The 17,583-nt window shown below is 55.6% G+C and overlaps 5 protein-coding genes across 5 annotated transcripts; 2 read left to right on the forward strand and 3 right to left on the reverse strand.

Annotated features, from left to right (window-relative positions):
- Positions 1-1,860: 1,860 nt before the first annotated feature.
- On the forward strand, positions 1,861-3,517 carry BDP81DRAFT_459653 (uncharacterized protein; the record flags this gene model as incomplete). Its single annotated transcript, XM_060593566.1, has 3 exons — positions 1,861-1,875; positions 2,027-2,296; positions 2,351-3,517. 3 exons carry the CDS (start codon positions 1,861-1,863, stop codon positions 3,515-3,517), a joined length of 1,452 nt encoding a protein of 483 aa, XP_060447699.1.
- A 900-nt stretch (positions 3,518-4,417) lies between these two features.
- On the reverse strand, positions 4,418-7,578 carry BDP81DRAFT_392460 (fungal-specific transcription factor domain-containing protein; the record flags this gene model as incomplete). The annotated part of the gene is made up of 4 exons (XM_060587709.1): positions 4,418-4,531; positions 4,593-5,873; positions 5,926-6,630; positions 6,730-7,578. The coding sequence occupies 4 exons, from the start codon at positions 7,576-7,578 to the stop codon at positions 4,418-4,420; spliced, it is 2,949 nt and encodes a 982-aa protein (XP_060447700.1).
- Positions 7,579-11,867: 4,289 nt separating this feature from the next.
- On the reverse strand, positions 11,868-14,223 carry BDP81DRAFT_423419 (uncharacterized protein). Its single transcript, XM_060590068.1, has one exon. It carries the CDS (start codon positions 14,065-14,067, stop codon positions 11,983-11,985), a length of 2,085 nt encoding a protein of 694 aa, XP_060447701.1. The 5' UTR covers positions 14,068-14,223; the 3' UTR covers positions 11,868-11,982.
- Positions 14,224-14,764: 541 nt separating this feature from the next.
- BDP81DRAFT_514952 (uroporphyrinogen decarboxylase) lies at positions 14,765-16,323 on the forward strand (the record flags this gene model as incomplete). The annotated part of the gene is made up of 2 exons (XM_060595844.1): positions 14,765-15,701; positions 15,776-16,323. Coding segments are annotated over 2 exons (1,011 nt in total), but the record flags the coding sequence as incomplete, so codon positions are not given.
- A 320-nt stretch (positions 16,324-16,643) lies between these two features.
- BDP81DRAFT_392463 (uncharacterized protein) lies at positions 16,644-17,172 on the reverse strand (the record flags this gene model as incomplete). The annotated part of the gene is made up of 2 exons (XM_060587710.1): positions 16,644-16,902; positions 16,982-17,172. 2 exons carry the CDS (start codon positions 17,170-17,172, stop codon positions 16,644-16,646), a joined length of 450 nt encoding a protein of 149 aa, XP_060447703.1.
- Between the last annotated feature and the right edge of the window lie 411 nt (positions 17,173-17,583).

The following is a 17,583-nucleotide window of genomic DNA, read 5'->3' on the forward strand; positions in this document are numbered from 1 at the left end:
GCGTACTTTGACGAACGCGAGACACCAGTCGCGGGCATCAGCAAAATTGGAGATGAGCTCCCCACCCCGGAAGCTAATCTACCTCGTGAGAGAGAGAGTTCTGAGCCAAGCGTGGGCAAAGATGAGCCTCTTCGGGAACCAGAGCCGGCTGCATCAATCGACATCGCCGCTTCGTACATGGAGCATAAGTATGATCACAAGCCGGATGAATCTGTTCAGCCAATTACACCAGAGAAGAAGGCATCCGAGTCGTCATCAGGCATTGGCGCCGCAATCGGGGCAGCAGCAGTTGCTGCCGGTGCAGTAGCCCTCGCCAGCAAGTCGAGCAGCGGTAAGAAGAAGAAGGGGAAGAAGTCGAAGTACGAGGATAAGCGCGCAACGCAAGAAGACATGTTTGATGATCCTTCTCTCTGGGAAGGAGCCGATAGAAAACATGTCAGCGAGATTGCAAGCAAAGAGGTGGAGAACTTTTGGGGCGGCGGCGAGGATTCAGCCGATGACCAGCTGCCTGAGCAATCAACAAGAACGAGCATGATGGCGGACGATGTCTTTGGCCCCTCACTTCAACATCAGGAGGGCGCTCCGATCCAAGCTCAAGAGCCCGGCGCGTTCCCAGTATCTCGAGGCTTGGACGAAGACGTATCGAAAGGAAGGTCACAGGAGGAGGAAAGGGCAAAGGATGTTTTGAGTCTCACAGCACCACTCAAGGAAAAGGCTCAAGACGACAACATTGAGAGTCCGATTCTTGGCAGAGAAATTGGACCAGAGCAAGCGAGCGAGCCTACTACCATGACGACACAACAACGCTCACTGAGCCGGGGTGCCAGGTCACCCATGACAAGCACCATGGTGAGCGATATGGACGAAGCAGTCGATCGTGGGTTCGAGGCCGAGACCCGTCGCGATCTCTTCGTTGGCCGTTCATCAAACAGCCCGGAGCGGACCTTTGAGATGAGCGGTTTCCGGAGCCCGGTGCCGAGCATCTTGCCGCCTGTTCAGGAGGAGGGTCACGATGGAAGCGATATTGAGCCTCGATTGTTGTACAGACCTGCTTCTCGCACAACCTCGGGCTCACCAGACCCAACCCGAGACAGCGGGTTTGTACCCAGCTCACCTCATCCGCTCAGAAGGGGAGGTTTCGATAATGAGGAGCAACGGGACAGCGGCGTTCATCTTCGGGACTGGCAGGAGCAAAGATCACCAGGCCGAGATGGACAACGGACACCCGAGTTGAGGGTTCACAGAAGCGAGAGACGACGATCTCGAGAGCTGGAGAGAGCAAAGTCGCCGGAGAAGACATTATTCGAAGGAGAGGCTCACGATCACCCACTTTCCAGGACACCAGTCCTGCGAGAATCTGCGGAACGGGAGTTGACTCCAGAGCCGCAAAAGCACAAACGTGGCATCAGCCCAGAGCTCGAGAGACGAAGAAACAAGTATCAGGACCTTGCGTCGGCTGCCTTGGCTGGTGCAGCAATCAGCAGCACTGTCTCGTCACCACGCAGCACTCCGCCACCAGGCAATCGCAGCGTTTCCGACAGGGTCGCACGCCTGCAGTCTCCGGCACCTACAGCTACAGAGCCTATAGCGCGCAGATCCATGTCCAACAGCAGCCTGTCACGACACCGGCGGGCGACTGGGGCGCTAACGCCGGAACCACTAAAGTTCCGGCCTGAGAGCCCAGGCATCCAACGGTCAGGCACTGCCACCCCGCCTCTTCGCCGGGTCGACAGGCGTGTAAGCGGAGACCTGCGATCCATCAGCCAACGAAGTCAGCTTGACCTCAACAAGGACCCCAAGGACCCGACCAGCTCCTCCAACACCCCCGTCGCCAACGAAGGTCGTGTCCGTACCAAGGACATGGCCGACGTCTTTGTAAGTAACGCACATTCTTTTTTTTCATTTGTCTCTGTCTGCTCTTATGCCTCACCGCCTGCGATTCCAGGTGTTGTTTGTTTTTGCTGGAAACGCTTGTGATAGCGCCGCCAGCCACCGACGAGACAACTTTGACTGACTTCAATCGTAGGATGGATTCGGTGAAGGCCGCATCGGCTCTCCCCGATCGCCTACCCGTCCACACAGCATGCGGCGTCGCCAGAGCATGCAAGTCCTTGAGCTCGAGTCTCGCGTCGAACAATTGATGGCCGAGAACCGGATGCTCACAGACTCCCGATCCCACACCGATACCCAGAACAAAAACAGAGACTCTGGCATTCTGGCAGAGCGCGATGCCGAAATCGACGTCCTCAAGCAATCGCTCGAGTTTCTACAAAAGGAGGTTGCCCGATTGACAGAGGTCAACGAGGGCTTGAACAGCGCCAATACCCAACTTGCTGCCCAACACAATGAGCGTTACCGATCATTGGAGACCCAGCACTCTGACGCCTCGCGGCAATTGGAGCAAGCGCGCACCGAGCATAACCACTTCCAGGAGTCACTGCTGCAAAAGGATGCAGAAATTGGCCGCCTGCGCTCCGAACTCGACGCGGCCAAGGATAAGATCCGACAGATGCAGCGCCAGATCCTGGCATCCAAGGGCGCTGACAGCGACTTCCTCAACGTCAAGGACGTCGATCACTTTGACCACAGATGTCAGCAGCTCTGCTCCCACGTACAGCAGTGGGTTCTGCGCTTCTCCAAGTTCTCCGACATGCGCGCCTGTCGCAAGACAAACGAGATCAATGACGAAAAGGTCATTGACCGTCTCGACAACGCCATCCTGGATGGCACCGACGTGGACACTTATCTCGGCGACCGTGTCAGGCGCCGAGATGTATTCATGTCCATGACGATGAACATGATTTGGGAGTTCGTGTTCACTCGTTACCTCTTTGGCATGGACCGCGAGCAGCGACAAAAGCTCAAGTCGCTAGAAAAGCTGCTTACCGAGGTTGGCCCTCCCCCGGCCGTCCGACAATGGCGCGCCGTCACCCTGACGTTGCTCTCCAAGCGCCCCAGCTTCAAGCACCAGCGCGACCTCGACACCGAGGCCGTGGTCCAGGCCATCTTCCAAACGCTGTCCAGGGTCCTCCCTCCCCCTTCCAACCTGGAGGACCAGATCCAATCACAGCTGCGCCGCGTGATGCGGGAGGCCGTCGACCTCTCCATCGAAATGCGCACCCAGCGTGCCGAGTACATGATGCTCCCGCCGCTGCAACCAGAGTACGACGCCGACGGCGAGCTCGCCGACACGGTCACGTTCAACGCGGCGCTCATGAACGAGCGTAGCGCCGACAAGTCGGCTACCAACGAGGCCCTCGAGGCCCAGAGCGCCGTCGTGCGCATCGTACTGTTCCCGCTCGTCGTCAAGAAGGGTGACGACGGCGGCAACAATGACGACGAGATTGTTGTGTGTCCTGCCCAGGTACTGGTGGCTCGGTCCAAGGGCAAGTCCGTTAGGCTGTTTACGCCCGGAAGCGACGCTGGCGGTGCGTCGCTCAGCGGGCAGACGGCGGCCACGCGCAGCGATCTCAGCATGGGTACTTTCTTGCCTGATCAAGCCTCCAACTTGCGGTAAAGGAGCTTGCCTTCTCGCAACGTCAAGGAGTACCATGTGCGTGAGAGAGAAGAGGGGATAACCTGCAGAGGAAAATGTATGGTGTGATATAGATGTAATGGAACGGATGTAGGTCCCAAAAATAGGGTTGTGGGACAGTACATTATATGGGACGATCAAGTACACATTGGTTTTAAGGGAAACGGGATACCAACAAACAAGAACAACCAAAGATTACGAAGTTTACGAAAATATTCCCATTTGTTCTGGCATCGGGAGGGCACAGAATGGGACGGGTAGGGGAGGGAAAGGGGGAGGAAAAAAGAATGGCTTGTGTTTTTTCATTTTTGCAGAGTGCACGACGATACCTCTTGGGTTACTATTTATTTCATTTATTTATTTTTTCATTTCATCAATCATGAAAACAAATTCTCGTCGTAATCTGTGCTATGTCCCGATTGATGCAACATCATCGAGTTTCGATGCCCAACACACTGGCTCTGGTGAAGATGTTTGTTTTTTGAAGAGAAATTCGCTTTCTATTACGCTCTACCTCATGCAGATGTTTCACCCCACATCTCACCTCACTTCCGACATAGTTCCTCCGGGCATTTTCAGTCGTTCATGATGAACCATTGGTACAACCCCCCCCCCCCCCCCCCCCTTCCCATTGCTAGTCCTCCTCTATTAAGCCTCGTGAACCCAAAAGATTCCTATCTGTGAAACTTTTCTTCCCTAGTGAAGACTTTGCCCCCTTCAAACTCCGCATTACGCATAAACAAAAGTAGCCGTGGTATCGTGGATCTTTTTTGAGCTTGTGGCAGCAGTAGCTTTCCAACGCGTTGAAACATGGTCGCGAAAAATGTCGAATACATCAAAGCAAGAAAAGCAAGCATGAAGGGCAAGAAACTATGCACTCTCTCATCGTTGAGCCCACTGGAATCCGTTCACCAACCCGAGCGTTGGGTCGTTGAAGCCAGAAATGTTCAGTTCGCCTGTGTTAGGATCATGAGGGAACAGGTTGTTGATGATATCCTGGCAAAAGATGGTCAGCAAATTGCAAAGTCACATGTATTCGGTAACGAGATAAACTTACCCAGTCTACGCCCTCGAGAGGGTTCATCATGTTCATCGGTTGTGAGGGCCTGTGACCGCCCATACTGGCCCCGTCGCTGACGCTTTCCGGGCTGTCTGCGTTTACGGGCGGCATACTCCAGATGGCCTCGCCGTTTGACACGCCTGCGAAGACGATGCCTGGAGGCGGGCCCTGCATCTGCGCGTTGGGGGGAGACGCCATCCCCGGGGACGCCATGCCGCTCATCGGTGAAGATTGTTGCATACCAGGACCACCCATGCCAGACTCTGCTTTGAATCCCATCGGCATGCCCTGCCCGGGGTGTGGCTGCTGGGCGTTTTGCGGCCCCTGGTTCTCGTTTCTCACGTTGACGGCAGTCTTGTTCAGCGGCGCTCGTGAGGTTCCCGTTGGTGCACGCATCTTGCGCATGCTCTGGTATGTTTGCATTTTACCCATGATCTCGCCCAAAATCTGCAAGCCCTTGATCTCAGGTGGCAGGTCTCGGTCTGTGCCGAACACGTAATCCAGACAAGCCCAGATACGGTGGGCCTCCCTGTTCTGCGGTCGGTAGTAGATCTCGGTGGCCAAGAGCAGAGCAATCTGGAATTGTTGGTAGGCGCCTAGATACCAGGCCCAGTCTCGGAACTGCGGGTCGTTCTCAAGCTGTATCGAGATCTCAATGATCATGATGCCCGAGGTGACGAGTAGATTGTTGAGGCGGTGGGTCATGGGACTGTTGGCATTGGCGTGGTAGGGATGAAGGATCATAACGTGGAGGCGGTAGAGGAGCAGATTCATGACCAACTTGGCGTAGCGTTGAATGGGGATCTCGCCATCGAGCAAGTGTTCGTACTTTTCCACCATCCGCCGCCTAAAGTTTTCAATCTTTTGGAGCACGGCAGTGAGTGTCGTTTTGCGGGTTTCGAGCCTGCGGCGGTCCAGCCAGATTACGCGCATCATCTCGTTGCACTCGGTCCGGATTGCTGATAATAATGAAGAGGTCCACACGTCCGCGGGCTCAGGGGGTGGCCCGGCAGCGTAGAAGTCTTCTTCTTCACAGTTGAGCGGGAGCTTGGTATCGTAATCTTCTCTCCTAATGGCGGGCCTGGGGCCTTGCGCCTCGCAGGTGCGGATATCGAGGAAGCATAGTTGATGCCAGATGAGCCTCCGAACGTGGGTGTCCAGAGGATTTAGTCCGTATGTCTCCCCATCTCTGTGCAAACCCATACACTCCGCCATCCTGACAGCAGCACCGACCAGAACGGAGTGAGCTCGAGACACCTCGGCTCTGCAGAGTGGGAGCTATAGTTGGTGTCAGTAATGAGCATGATGAAACACACAGAGGCGAACGTACCATATACATGATGAAAGCCTGCATAGTTTCCACTCTCGTCGTGCGTAGGAAATTGGCCTTTCCGAGAGCTCTCTCTGTCTCGGTCTTCATTCGATCGATCAAGTTGGCCTTGGTGACACCAAACAAGTTCCTTACTGTCAGATCGTCCATACTCACGGCGGCACTGAACCAAGCCGCAAACATGACGGCTTGAGTGGAGGCCCTAGGTTCAATGTTGCTGTAGACTTCATCCCAGAAGTTCACATACTCGGCCTCGAATGACGGTCTGTGAACACATCGCGCAATGGGATGAACCGCTGCGAAATACTGCTGCGTGAGTCGATCTGCAGCCTCCTTTTGAGGTAATCTCCTATCCAGGGAGAGGGCTTCGGGGGTGTGGCCGAAGAAGAAGCCACTCGAAGGGGGGATGTAGGATTCGCCAGGCCTCAAAAAGTCGGGAATCGAGTCACCAGAGCTTCCACTCACGACAGACATGGCATCCATGCCGGGTGGCGGACCACCAAAGCCGGGATACCCAGGAGGCGGTCCACCACGGGGCGGCCCGCCTCGTCCGGCCCCGCCCATGCCCCTACCGCCCATCATGGCCATCATTCCGCCCATGCCACCCATCGGGCCACCCATCGGGCCACCCATCGGACCACCCATTGGACCACCCGGAGGTGGACCTCCCGGAGGACCGCCCGGGCCAGATATACCAGCCGAGATCTAGCTATTGCGTTAGAACATCGCTGACTTGAGACAAGGAATCAAGTTCTGGAATTTAACCCGTGAAAAGTAAATAAAAAAAAATAGAGCTAAACACACCTCTTCGGCTATCCTGGGTCTGGACAGGCCACCGATACGTTCTGTGATACGCATGCGACCAACCTGAACTCCCAGGTCAATGAGATCGTCGGTTCCGTCTGCATCTTCTTCGTACGTGACATCGAGAGCCGTCATGTCTGTGGGCTCTAGATCGCGTTCCTCGGCAAAGTCGTCCTCGACATCGTCGGCGAGGATAGCTTGCTGCTGGGCGGCGCGGGACGTCTTGGCGACATCGCGCTCCAACTGGCGCTCCAGGGATCCAACCTTCTCCTTGATCTCTGTCAGACGAAGCTGACTGGCCTCGTCGAGCTTGGGGCTAAGGTAGACGCAGTCGCGCGAAAACTTCATGCAGTTGACACATGGCTGAGACTTGTTGCACTTGAGCTTTCTGCGACGGCACTCGAGGCAGGACGTAATCATGCGCATGCGCCTCCGGATAGGCTTGGAGGCGGGACTAGGCGCCCCCGACACAGAAGCGGCCGGGGACGAAGGGCGGTTAGGTGGCAGACCGGTCATGCCGTGCGGCGCGGAAGAAGTTGCTGAGCCCGGTGAGTGAGCGCCGGGCATGAGGTCAGAGTTTGGTAGGACGCGGGGGCTCGTCATGGAATGCCCTTGTGCGGTTGGGCTCACGGGGTTCACCGAGTAATACTGTGGCTGACCATGGGGTGATTGCGCGGGTGTTTGTAAGTGAGAGTGGCCATGATGGTAGGCGTGTGGGTGTGAGTACGCGTGTGCGTGGTCGTCCATAGGCTGAGCCGAATAGACGGCACCAGCACCGGCGGCGGCGGCGTTGGCGGCAGCGGCAGCGGCAGCAGCATGACGTGCAGCGGGATAGTACCCAGAGTCCATTTGATGGTTGGTTGGCGTGTTTGGGCGCACGTCAGGTCAGATCTCGGATTCTTGTCAATGGCCGAGCGTTTGGAAAAGGAGGGTGATATGAGAGGCTGTCGGGATGAAAATCGAAGCAAACAAGACGGTCATTCGTTGAAGAGAGTCGAGGATGCGGTCCAAAGAGGATAGAAACTGGGAACGGTCGAGGGTTACCTGGGTGTTCCGGGGAGGAGTTACGGACGTAAAAAAGGACGTGGGCAGCTGGTATTACTGCGGACAGCCTACGGGTGCGAGCCGGGTAGCCAGTGGTGGACGGAGATAGGTGAGAGGAGCGGGCGGGACATGCAGGAGAGTTGGTTTTTAGTCTGGTCCCTGGTCCTGGACCTTGTCCCGGTTGTGATGGTGGTTGCGGTTGTGGACGACTAATCCTAGTAAGAAGGATGAGGTGGTGGTGGTTGGGTGGACGAGTAGGCGAGCGAGAAGCCAAGTGTGTGAGAGGAGGACAAGTCGGGGGTGGGCGCACGCAAGTCTATGTAAGTGCCCATCCACGTACGGATACAGAGCTCCCTCTCTCTCTCACCCTCTCACATAGACGCCGGTAGATGCGGAGGACGGCGAAGAAGAGGGTATCCTCGATTAGGCCTGGGGTTGAACTTGATTTGTGTCACGCCGTATCCAACAACGGACAAGAAGAAGACGAAGAGGGAGGAGGGGTGGAGGGGCGTGTCCAACAGAAGCTACCCTGAGGTAAAAGAGAGAGAAAGGAAGAGACAAACGTGGGAGCGAGTGACATGGGAAAGAAGAAGAGAACAAGAAGTAGAACAAGCAGAGCAAGACACGAAACGAAGGAAGCTTGTAACTGTTGCGGGAGGGGAGGATGGGGTGGTGGTGGCATGGGACGGGACAGAGAACAGAAAGAGGGAGTGTGTGAGTGAGTGAGTGAGTGAGTGAGTGGGTGAGTGAGAGAGAGAAAGGTGTGTGGAGTGGAGCAGAGCAGGATGAACTGAGGTGGCCCAGAACGACCTTCCCACAAGGCAAAGTATGTGGTACTCGGTACTTTGACCGGCCTTAACAAAGAGGGGGTAGCACCCTCTCCCGCCCGAGTCTCTCGCGTCTAGGTTCTTGCTGTGTGAGAGGTGCTCAGTGGTGGCCGTACCTTGGCTGAGTATCCGTACTTACCTTAGGTATCCCCTTGGCTCACCTCACCTCAGCGAACAGCGTAAGGCAGTAGGTAGACGTCCAGCGCAGACACGGCCTATGGTACAGCGGACAGCGGACAGCGGACGGAGCAGGCGAGACCTGCTGGGCCGGTTCGCATGTGCGAAGTGGGCGAAGTGACCCGCCGCAGGTACCGGGTACTTCCGCATGCGGGGGGTTGGCACCCCTGGGCCCTTTCTCTCTGCCCAAGACACACCTCCCGGGAGGGGAATAGTTCATCGCAACATCACGCAACATGTTCAGGGCGCCTCTTCGCTAATCTGCACACAACACTCACTGGTGGGTGGTCTTTGCTACCTCTTGAGAGAGACAGCTTCCATTGCCTTTACGGAAACTCTGAGCCCCAAGGTACGATGATCTCCCACGGGAGCCAGAAGCAGATAAGTTCCTTCTCTCTTTACGGATGTGTCTCTCTTCCTTTAACTACCTTACTCAGATGTATACGGAGTACAGAGTAGGTACTAGAAATACATGTCTCTTGAGCTGCCGTTCCCTCGACCTTGCCTACCTTACCTTAGCTGCCGACGGGAGAAGCTGGCGTCGGCGTTCCAATCCGCCCGGAACGTCTCCATCTTTCTCTTCTTCTCTTTCTCTCTCTCTCTCTCTTACTGCGGTACTACCCGTACGGCGTGTATGGATAATAATACGTCGTAGCTACGCCATGCTAAGGTACCTACGAGGATGCCGCCATCCCGTGGCCATGCCACAGCCTGTCCCGCGTCTGCCCTGTCTCGCGGCTTGCCTATCACTCATACCTATACTGAGGCCAGTGAGGTGTGTCTTTGGATGAAGAGAAGCGAATGGGACAACGCTGCTCAACGTGCAGGGTTCTTTTGCTTTCGTTCATCATGGCATGCCTAGGGTACCTATGGGATATCCATCGCGTGCTTTTGTTACTTTTGTATGTTTCTATTGCCCAACTCTAATCTCGCATCCACGCTGGCCTCTGACCCTGAGTCTGAATCCGAGTCTGGGTCTGAGTCTCTGACTTGAGTCTAATGGATTGATAGACGGCGGGCCCCCAACCACGCGTGCCACGTTTGGTCTGAGCAAAGGTCATATAAAGGTCAGAGGAGGCTAATGTCGCCTCAACGGGCCTACGGCAAATGTCAGTCGAGTTCGATGTCATCAGTCGCGAACCGACGCCGTCTACGCCCTCTGACTGGACGCGGCCCTCCCATCTCGCTTTCCTTTGCTTTCTTTTTGCGTGCTCATCTTTGCTGCACGTAATCAAGAGGGACAGTTGGGGGAGATGGAAGGGGCACGCCAGTTATGCCTCGGCCGAACCCTTCTCCTTCCCTGCCCTGTATTCATATCTCTTGCTGCCGCTGCCTTCATCTACATACGGAGTAACCGTACAGAGCATGTACTTTCCAGGGCAGGTTGTATTAGCTCCAAGAAGTTGCAGCATCCTCCCCCTCACCTCCCCCTGCCCATCACATCTTGGATCCTCAATCTCTCTGCCCGCAGTGCCCGCCTCCGCCGCCAGTCAACCCCCCACCTCGATGAGCAAAAATTTGTCCAACAAATGTTACGATTTAGGCATGAGCTGCCCCGAATCCATCCATTGAGAAAGAGTCGAATGCCATGCAGATACGTCGCCCCTCCTTTCATTCCCCATCCGCAGGTGTCGCAAGTCAGTCCCTTCTCGAGTCCGTAATAATACTCCATAGCACCATGCTGCGTGCTGCGTAGCTAAGGCAGGTAGCTCCAGTACTCCACAAGGGACCAAACCTAATCAACGATGGCGCTTCCATCCATCTTCCACGCATTCCAGACCTCCCATCTTCGTTTCTCTTCAACTCTTCATCCACAGACAATGCGTGCTCCACTCCCCGACCTGGCGAAATGGGAGCCTCAAATGGTTAACGCGGATCCAAATGCAGCAGCAGCATCATCACCTCTCTCTCTCTCTCTCTCTCTCTCTCTCTCTTTCTATCCATCCCATCCATCCATCTCTCCGAGGCCCACCCCCTCTCACCCGAATATCCCGGCTTCCCGTCCACTAACAAACTTTGCCCGTTTCCTTGACGCTAGAGTCTACCTCCCTCCCTCTTTCACCAAATGTCGAACCCTTTCTGCTACTGCCCAGCATGTGTACCTGGACTGGAAAAGGACCCTAATGTAAGGTACGCAATACATGACCTACCTACTCCTTTGCAAAGCTTTCGCCCCCTCGAGTCCTTCTTCACCGCCACCCTACCTAGCTGCCTACGGTAGGTGCCTCTCACCCTCTCTGAGCCCATCCAACTCGCCTAGCTTCAGTCATCCGGCCGCGTTCCCCGTTTCGTGGGCCGCAAATGACTGATTTTCCCTCCGCCTCCCGTCCGTCCCGGGGGTGAAGTGTCAGTCAACCGGGCGGCGCCGAACGAACTACAAGCCCACCAAATCCAACCTACCTATCTTACCTTGTGCGCCGCCCGCAAGAACAAACACAACCACCGGCGACGAGAGACAAACCAACACCCAAAACGTGAAAGGACCAAATTTCATGAATCCAAACAAATCTTGAATTCAACCATTTTACAACAGCGAACAATGGGAAAACAAATCAAGGTTTTTTCTTGGAGCAACTAGATGAAGAACCCTGTCTCATCCATTTCAACAAAGGAAAAAAAGCACGAGACTTTTCGCGACTTCTCAGTCTCGAGGACCGGAAGGGAAACGTGTGTGTACCCACCCGCACACCAACATGAATCTTTTCTGTACGCATGCGGCCAAAAAATCGACACACTCACACACACTCCCATCAACCTTGCGACCCGGCCGAGAGTCCGTAAGCCGTCAAAAAGGAGGCCAATGGAATGCCGTGCGGCGTCGTCTCCTTTGGAGCCCGAGTTGCCTTTACATTCCAGCGTTCGTGCTGCGGCTGCTGTAGGGTAATTTTCTCTCGTGGCAAAGACGAAATCGAATCAGCTCCCGCGCGCGATACGGAACAAGGGACCCTGTCTCTCCTCTCTCTCCCATTGCAGAATTCCAATCGCTCTGGGCCGTGCCGCCTTCTTTGCTGTTGTAGAATGGGTAATTAATTGCCTCGGGTACTTGCCTTCTGTCTCACTACTCACTCGTCGTCACCTTGTCTCCCCCCCCCCCTTTCACGTCTTTATTGCCGGGACCAAATGGCTTCATCTTTGAATGTGTATGTGTGTGAATTTGTGTGTGGGTGTGTTTTATTCTCTCTCCCCAAACAACCTAGCCATCTACCTACCACCCACTCCTTTCCGGAGCCCTAATCGCCTCTCTGATCCGTTCAGCGTCCGGCACCCGTTCAGCCTCTCGGCACCTCTTCCTCTCTAGCTCAGAATTGGCCTGCCTCCACCGTTGCAGCACCCGAGCGACGAGGGCTCTCTGCTCAGGTCCCTTGGCCCGTCCTATAACATCCATCAACCAGAGCAGGCGTTGAGTCCGCCCGAACTCGCCCCTCTTGAGCTCCCGCGTGGCCACCTTGGCGACGGCCGCCATCGACCGGTCGCTGAGCGGCACCTTGTTGTTCCGGAGCCAGTTGATGCACTTTGACATGTCCCGAAACGTGCTCCTCTCTGACCTGTTTGTCGCGCTCGCGAACCACATTGTCATGTCTTCCATGAGAGCTTTCCTCCTGATGAAGAGGTCGTGCCGTTTGGCTGCGTATCCCTTCATCTTGCCGTCTCCACAGTGAACCGCCCACCAAATGTCCCAGGATGAGACCGATTCGTCTCTGACCATGGATTTGATGTAGGGCACCCAAGCCGTCCAATGCCACTGCGACTCGATTCGGCACTCGAGCTTCTCCTCGTGAGAGAGCAAAATCGACCTCAGCCTGAGAGCCGTCTTGTAGTCGTGACTGGCTGAAGCGACGCGCATGAACGGCATGACAGGTATCGTATCTCTGGATTCCGCAAAGCGCTCCATCGAGACGACCAGCTGGTCCTGGCGGCCGAAGCGTCTCAGCAGCTTCATGAGGTTTTTGATTAACCACACATGCTCCCTCCTTAGATGCTTCGGTTTGTCGTGCTCGATTTCGCAGATACCGGCTACCAGGGCTGCAAGGCTCGAACTTGCATGTCGGGAAGATTCGCAATCCCAGAATGCTCTGACAGCCTCGTGGTCACCTAGGTACCCACGGCTAGTCCACTGCTGGAGGACGAGCTGGCTAAGGTCTCGGTGGTCGTGCCAGGGCAATTCGCGGTCAAAGTATTCGGACCTGACGCAAGCGTCGAAAAGATAAGCGGAGTCGACCCGCGGCATGTGTGCCAAGACCTGCAGCCAAAGGAAGTGAAGTCTTTGGCGGGCTCCCTCCTCAAAGACTGCCGAACCATGGTAGAGTGCGTTTTCGATCCCCTCGAGAAGCACGCCGTGGTCGTCGGGTGATAATTCGCGGAGCGCGCCGCCAATATCCGCGGCCCGTCTGCGCCCCGTCGACTGAGACACGGCTAGCGTTTGCACTGCCGCAATGATGCCCTCGTGGACATCGTTGATATAGGAGCGAGGGACCGCATCGAGCGTAGCCTGGAACAGGAGAATCGTCGCGTCATTGGCCCCCAGCTGAGACGTCCGATTCAGCACAAGATTCCAAAAGCTCGCATCAAACTCTGCCGGGCCCAAAACTTTGGAAGTTGCGATTCCGTTGACAACGGCCGAAAGAAACAGCTCAATGGCTGTGCTGACCGTCTCGCCGTCAGCGCTTGTACCGATCAAAGACTCGGGAAAATTCGAAACAGCCGAGGCCACGGCCCCGGGATCGAGGGCACCCAATTTGATTTCCTTCTGAAGCCCCTCGACAAAGTCGTAGTAACCTGAGTCGATCGCGTTCTGTGTCGAAGCCGCAACGGCGGCTCGGGCTTGAGACAGCCGGTCGTCGAATGTGGAGGCTGGCGGATTCTCAATGCCATTCCGATCTACTTCCTCCTCTTTCATCTGATGTTCTGACACCGACCATCTGTAAACGCGAGATAGCAGAGATTGACTTTGCTGGCTCTGTAGGTCATCCCTCTGGTCCTTTGATGTACGTAGGGTCGGCGGTTGCCACTTCCATTGACTCAGATCGACCGGGAACTCAATGGCCCAGGGTGGTAGGGTCGAGTGTCCGTCCATGTGCATTTCTGCCATCCTCCTCTTGCCCAGTCGTCTTCGATTCTCCAGCGGGCCGGGCACAGAGCTCGACTTCCGTCGCGTGAGGCGTGATACGTGGCAGTAGCGCTCAAAGGCGCTCGCCAGCAGACCATCCGTGATCCATACGTGGTCGGGCGAAGCTTGAAGCTGTTGCTGGACGGCCCGGCAGCATCGGACGGTTGGTCGTGACGGCGGCATTGGGGCCCTCGTCGCGAAGGGGTCGAAGGGCAATGGCGCGGAGGGTTATCAATTGATCGTGCTCGAACTATGGCATTGTCGTTCGGATCGTGAAGCTGCTTTTTCGTGTTCAGAACCGGGTGGGTATTGCCAATTGGCTCGTTTTGATTCGACGGAGGCTGATTCGGAGCTGTTTGAAGAGAAGCGACATATGGAAATTGCCAGGGAGGTCGAAAGAGCTTTGGATTGCGGGCCCACCCCAAAGTCGGAGTCAAGCCCCAATGTGGCTGGTGCACCTCCCGGACCGGCTGCCTCGGCGACGTGCAGAGCGGCAGTGGCGCACAGGAAGCGGTGGACGGGGGGGGACCTGAAGCTTTGGCGGGGTTTTTGCAGCGACCGAACCGCGGGGCACTTTTGGATGATCCGCGTAACGGCATCTCCAACACCCGCCATCAGCATCTTCAATCCTAAAGCAGGCCGACAAGATGGAGTTGACATTTGAGCCATTGAAGAATGACCTGCTCTTGCGGGCAGCAAGAGGTGAGTATCAATCCCCCCCAATTCCATGCCTCTAGTCGAATGCTGACCTCCTCAATCCAGGCGAGACGGTCGAGCGCCCGCCATGCTGGATCATGCGTCAAGGTAATGCCGAAACTCCCCTTGCTCCATCCTAAGAAACAGGACATGAATAAATGGACAGCCAATTCCTGACACCTGAACAAAAGCCGGCCGCTACCTCCCCGAGTATCACGAGGCCAAGGGCACCCGCGACTTCTTCGCCTGCTGCCGTGACCCCGAGGTCGCCAGTACCCTGACCCTGCAGCCGATCGAGCGCTTCGCCGGCCTCCTCGACGCCGCCATCATCTTCTCCGACATCCTCGTCGTGCCCCAGGCCCTCGGCATGACCGTCGAGATGGTCGACAAGAAGGGTCCCCACTTCCCCGAGCCGCTCAAGACCCCGACCGACGGGCAGTACGAAAAGGTCCTGGCCAAGAACGTCGACGTCGCCTCGGAGCTCGACTACGTCTACAAGGCAATCACCCTCACCCGCAAGAAGCTCGCCGGCCGCGTGCCCCTCATCGGCTTCTGCGGCGCCCCCTGGACGCTCTTCTGCTACATGGTCGAGGGTGGCGGCACCAAGCTCTTCATGCAGAGCAAGACGTGGATCTACCGCTACGCCGAGGAGTCCAAGGCGCTCCTGCAAAAGATTGCCGAGGTCTGCGTCGAGTACCTCGCCCTGCAGGTCAAGGCCGGCGCCCAGATGATCATGGTCTTTGACTCGTGGGCCGGCGAGCTCGGCCCCGAGGCCTTCAAGGAGTTCAGCCAGCCGTACCTGTCCTACATCTCCGAGAACCTCCCCAAGAAGCTCGCCGAGATGAACCTGGAGCGCGTGCCCATGACCGTCTTCCCCAAGGGCGCCTGGCACGCTCTCGACTCCGTCATTGACATTGGCTACGACGTCATCGGTCTCGACTGGCTCCAAGACCCCGCCGAGGCTGTCAAGATCCGCGGCGACAGGCGCGTTAGTTTCCAGGGCAACGCCGACCCTGGCGTTTTGTACGGTACCCACGAGCGCATGACGGAGGCCGTCGAGATCATGGTCAAGGGCTTCTACGGTAACGGAAAGAAGGGGTGGATTGCAAACCTCGGCCACGGTAAGTCGTTGCGGTCATTTCTGTTCACTGCATTTTGTAGGGGAAAATGAACAAGGTTAACAATGTCATACTAGGCATCACCCCGGGCGTCAATCCTGAGGATCTCCGATTCTATCTGTCGGAAATTCACCGTTTGACGAAGAACTAAGCAGGGCAATGAGTCGGTCGGTGGGAGATGAAAACCAAAAGCTGCAGATGATGGTTGGAAAAAGGTGGAAATTCAAGTATCAAGTCACAAACTACAAGGCGTATTGAAAAAGGAGTGAAGTACAGTGACAGAGCATCAATGTTCCAAGGCGTCATCCTAGAGATGGTAGTGCACTAGGGCAATCTTTGTCGAATCAAATGAACCCTCTGATAAAACCTCATGAGTGGAGGGAAACAAAATCGTAACGATGGCAACTTCAAGTCTCATGGCTTTATATTGTGCTTCAGTGTAAGTGCCAGACGAAGAAACTCATGGTCCAAGGCACGCAGTGAGTGGTCTTGAGCACGAGCAAGTTGAATGAACAAAAGTAAAGATTCCATTATGCTTTTCCTTCCCGTATCGTAATTGCCCTTGAATCATATCAAACCGTGGTATCAAGAACTTTTTTTGTGTCGTTTCAACATTTTCAAACAAGAGTCGCTGACCATTAGCGACACTATTGTTTGCCTCCGAAAAAGAATTTTTTTTTTTTCCCCCGGTCCATGAAACTCCGTCGCCAAAGGGCTGTACAATGATGCCCCGATGAAGAAATGGTCCTCTTGGACATTCGAGTCGCAGAAATGATGAAAAAGGCATCAACACCCTATGGCGTCCAAGCGCGATCACCAATTCAACAGTACGCCATCGCTAATGACTCCTCATACCGAGAAGAGATACATCGTAGACGTAAGCCTCGCCCCCAATTGAGGCGCGAAATCAAGAGAGAGAAGAGAAGAGAAGCAGATGAGAGGGCTTTATGCCTTCTTGGTCAGGTTGTTGAACCATTGCTTGCCTTTGGCGGCGAGACCGTTGGCGTTCTCCTCGGAGCTGCGGCGCGGCGACGGGCTCTTGCTCTTGCGGAGGGTAGAAGAAGAATCGTCGTCGTCGACGGCGCTCGCGCCCTCGGCCTTTGCCTTCTTGGCCGCGGCCTCCTCCTCGGGTGACCCCTTGAAGACGTTGGCGGAACCGCCGCGTCCAAAGTGAGATGCGCCGGCACTCTCGCGTCGTGGGACACTGGAGAAACCCCCACTTGTCAGCTTTTCCATTCTCTCCCTTCTTTCTCTCTTAAGATTCAAATTAGGAATGAGCTTACCCCTCAACGTCCTGGCGCAAACGAGTCTCGTAAGGGTCGGCGTTCTTGGCCATGTTTCCGCTTCCGCCGCGGCCCGTGGTGACGACGGATGTCTTTAGGGTCGGGGTCTCGAGGTCCTTGGGGGTGATCTTGGGCGACTTTGAGGTGTCGGCCATGTTGCCGGCACCGCCGCGTCCGTGTGAGGCAAGCATTTTCGGGGGGCTGTGAGGTGAGATTTGGTGTGGTTTGGGAAAGTGTGCAGTAAACGTCTCTGTGAGATTCGGGAAATGTTTCGTGGACTTTGTTCCGTCCAAGGTAGTCTAAAGCGCAATTGCTCTTTGGATGGAATGTCGAGTTGAATTGGTATGCGAATAATGCAGTAAGCAAAAGTATGACTCTGTGATTTCTCTCAAGAATGCAATTCTCCGGTTTATACGTGTGTATGTATGACTGTATGGTAGGAATGGGCGAGCTAGAGGGGTGGTGCCTGACGGGACAAAGGAGCTTTATAGGAACTCGAGAAGGATCACACAACAGCAGCACACAATATCTGTCTGGTCCAGTCTTTGTTTTACCTATGCTTCCCGTTCCCTCCCGCGGAGCAGAGCAAGGATGGGATTCTC

This window comes from Colletotrichum phormii (assembly GCF_030913505.1).
Source record: "Colletotrichum phormii strain CBS 102054 chromosome Unknown BDP81scaffold_6, whole genome shotgun sequence".
Lineage (NCBI taxonomy): Eukaryota > Fungi > Ascomycota > Sordariomycetes > Glomerellales > Glomerellaceae > Colletotrichum > Colletotrichum phormii.

Coding starts and splice junctions, on each gene's coding strand:
- BDP81DRAFT_423419 (XM_060590068.1), bottom strand. CDS start 14,067: ATGCCGCCGTCACGACCAACCGTCCGATGCTGCCGGGCCGTCCAGCAA.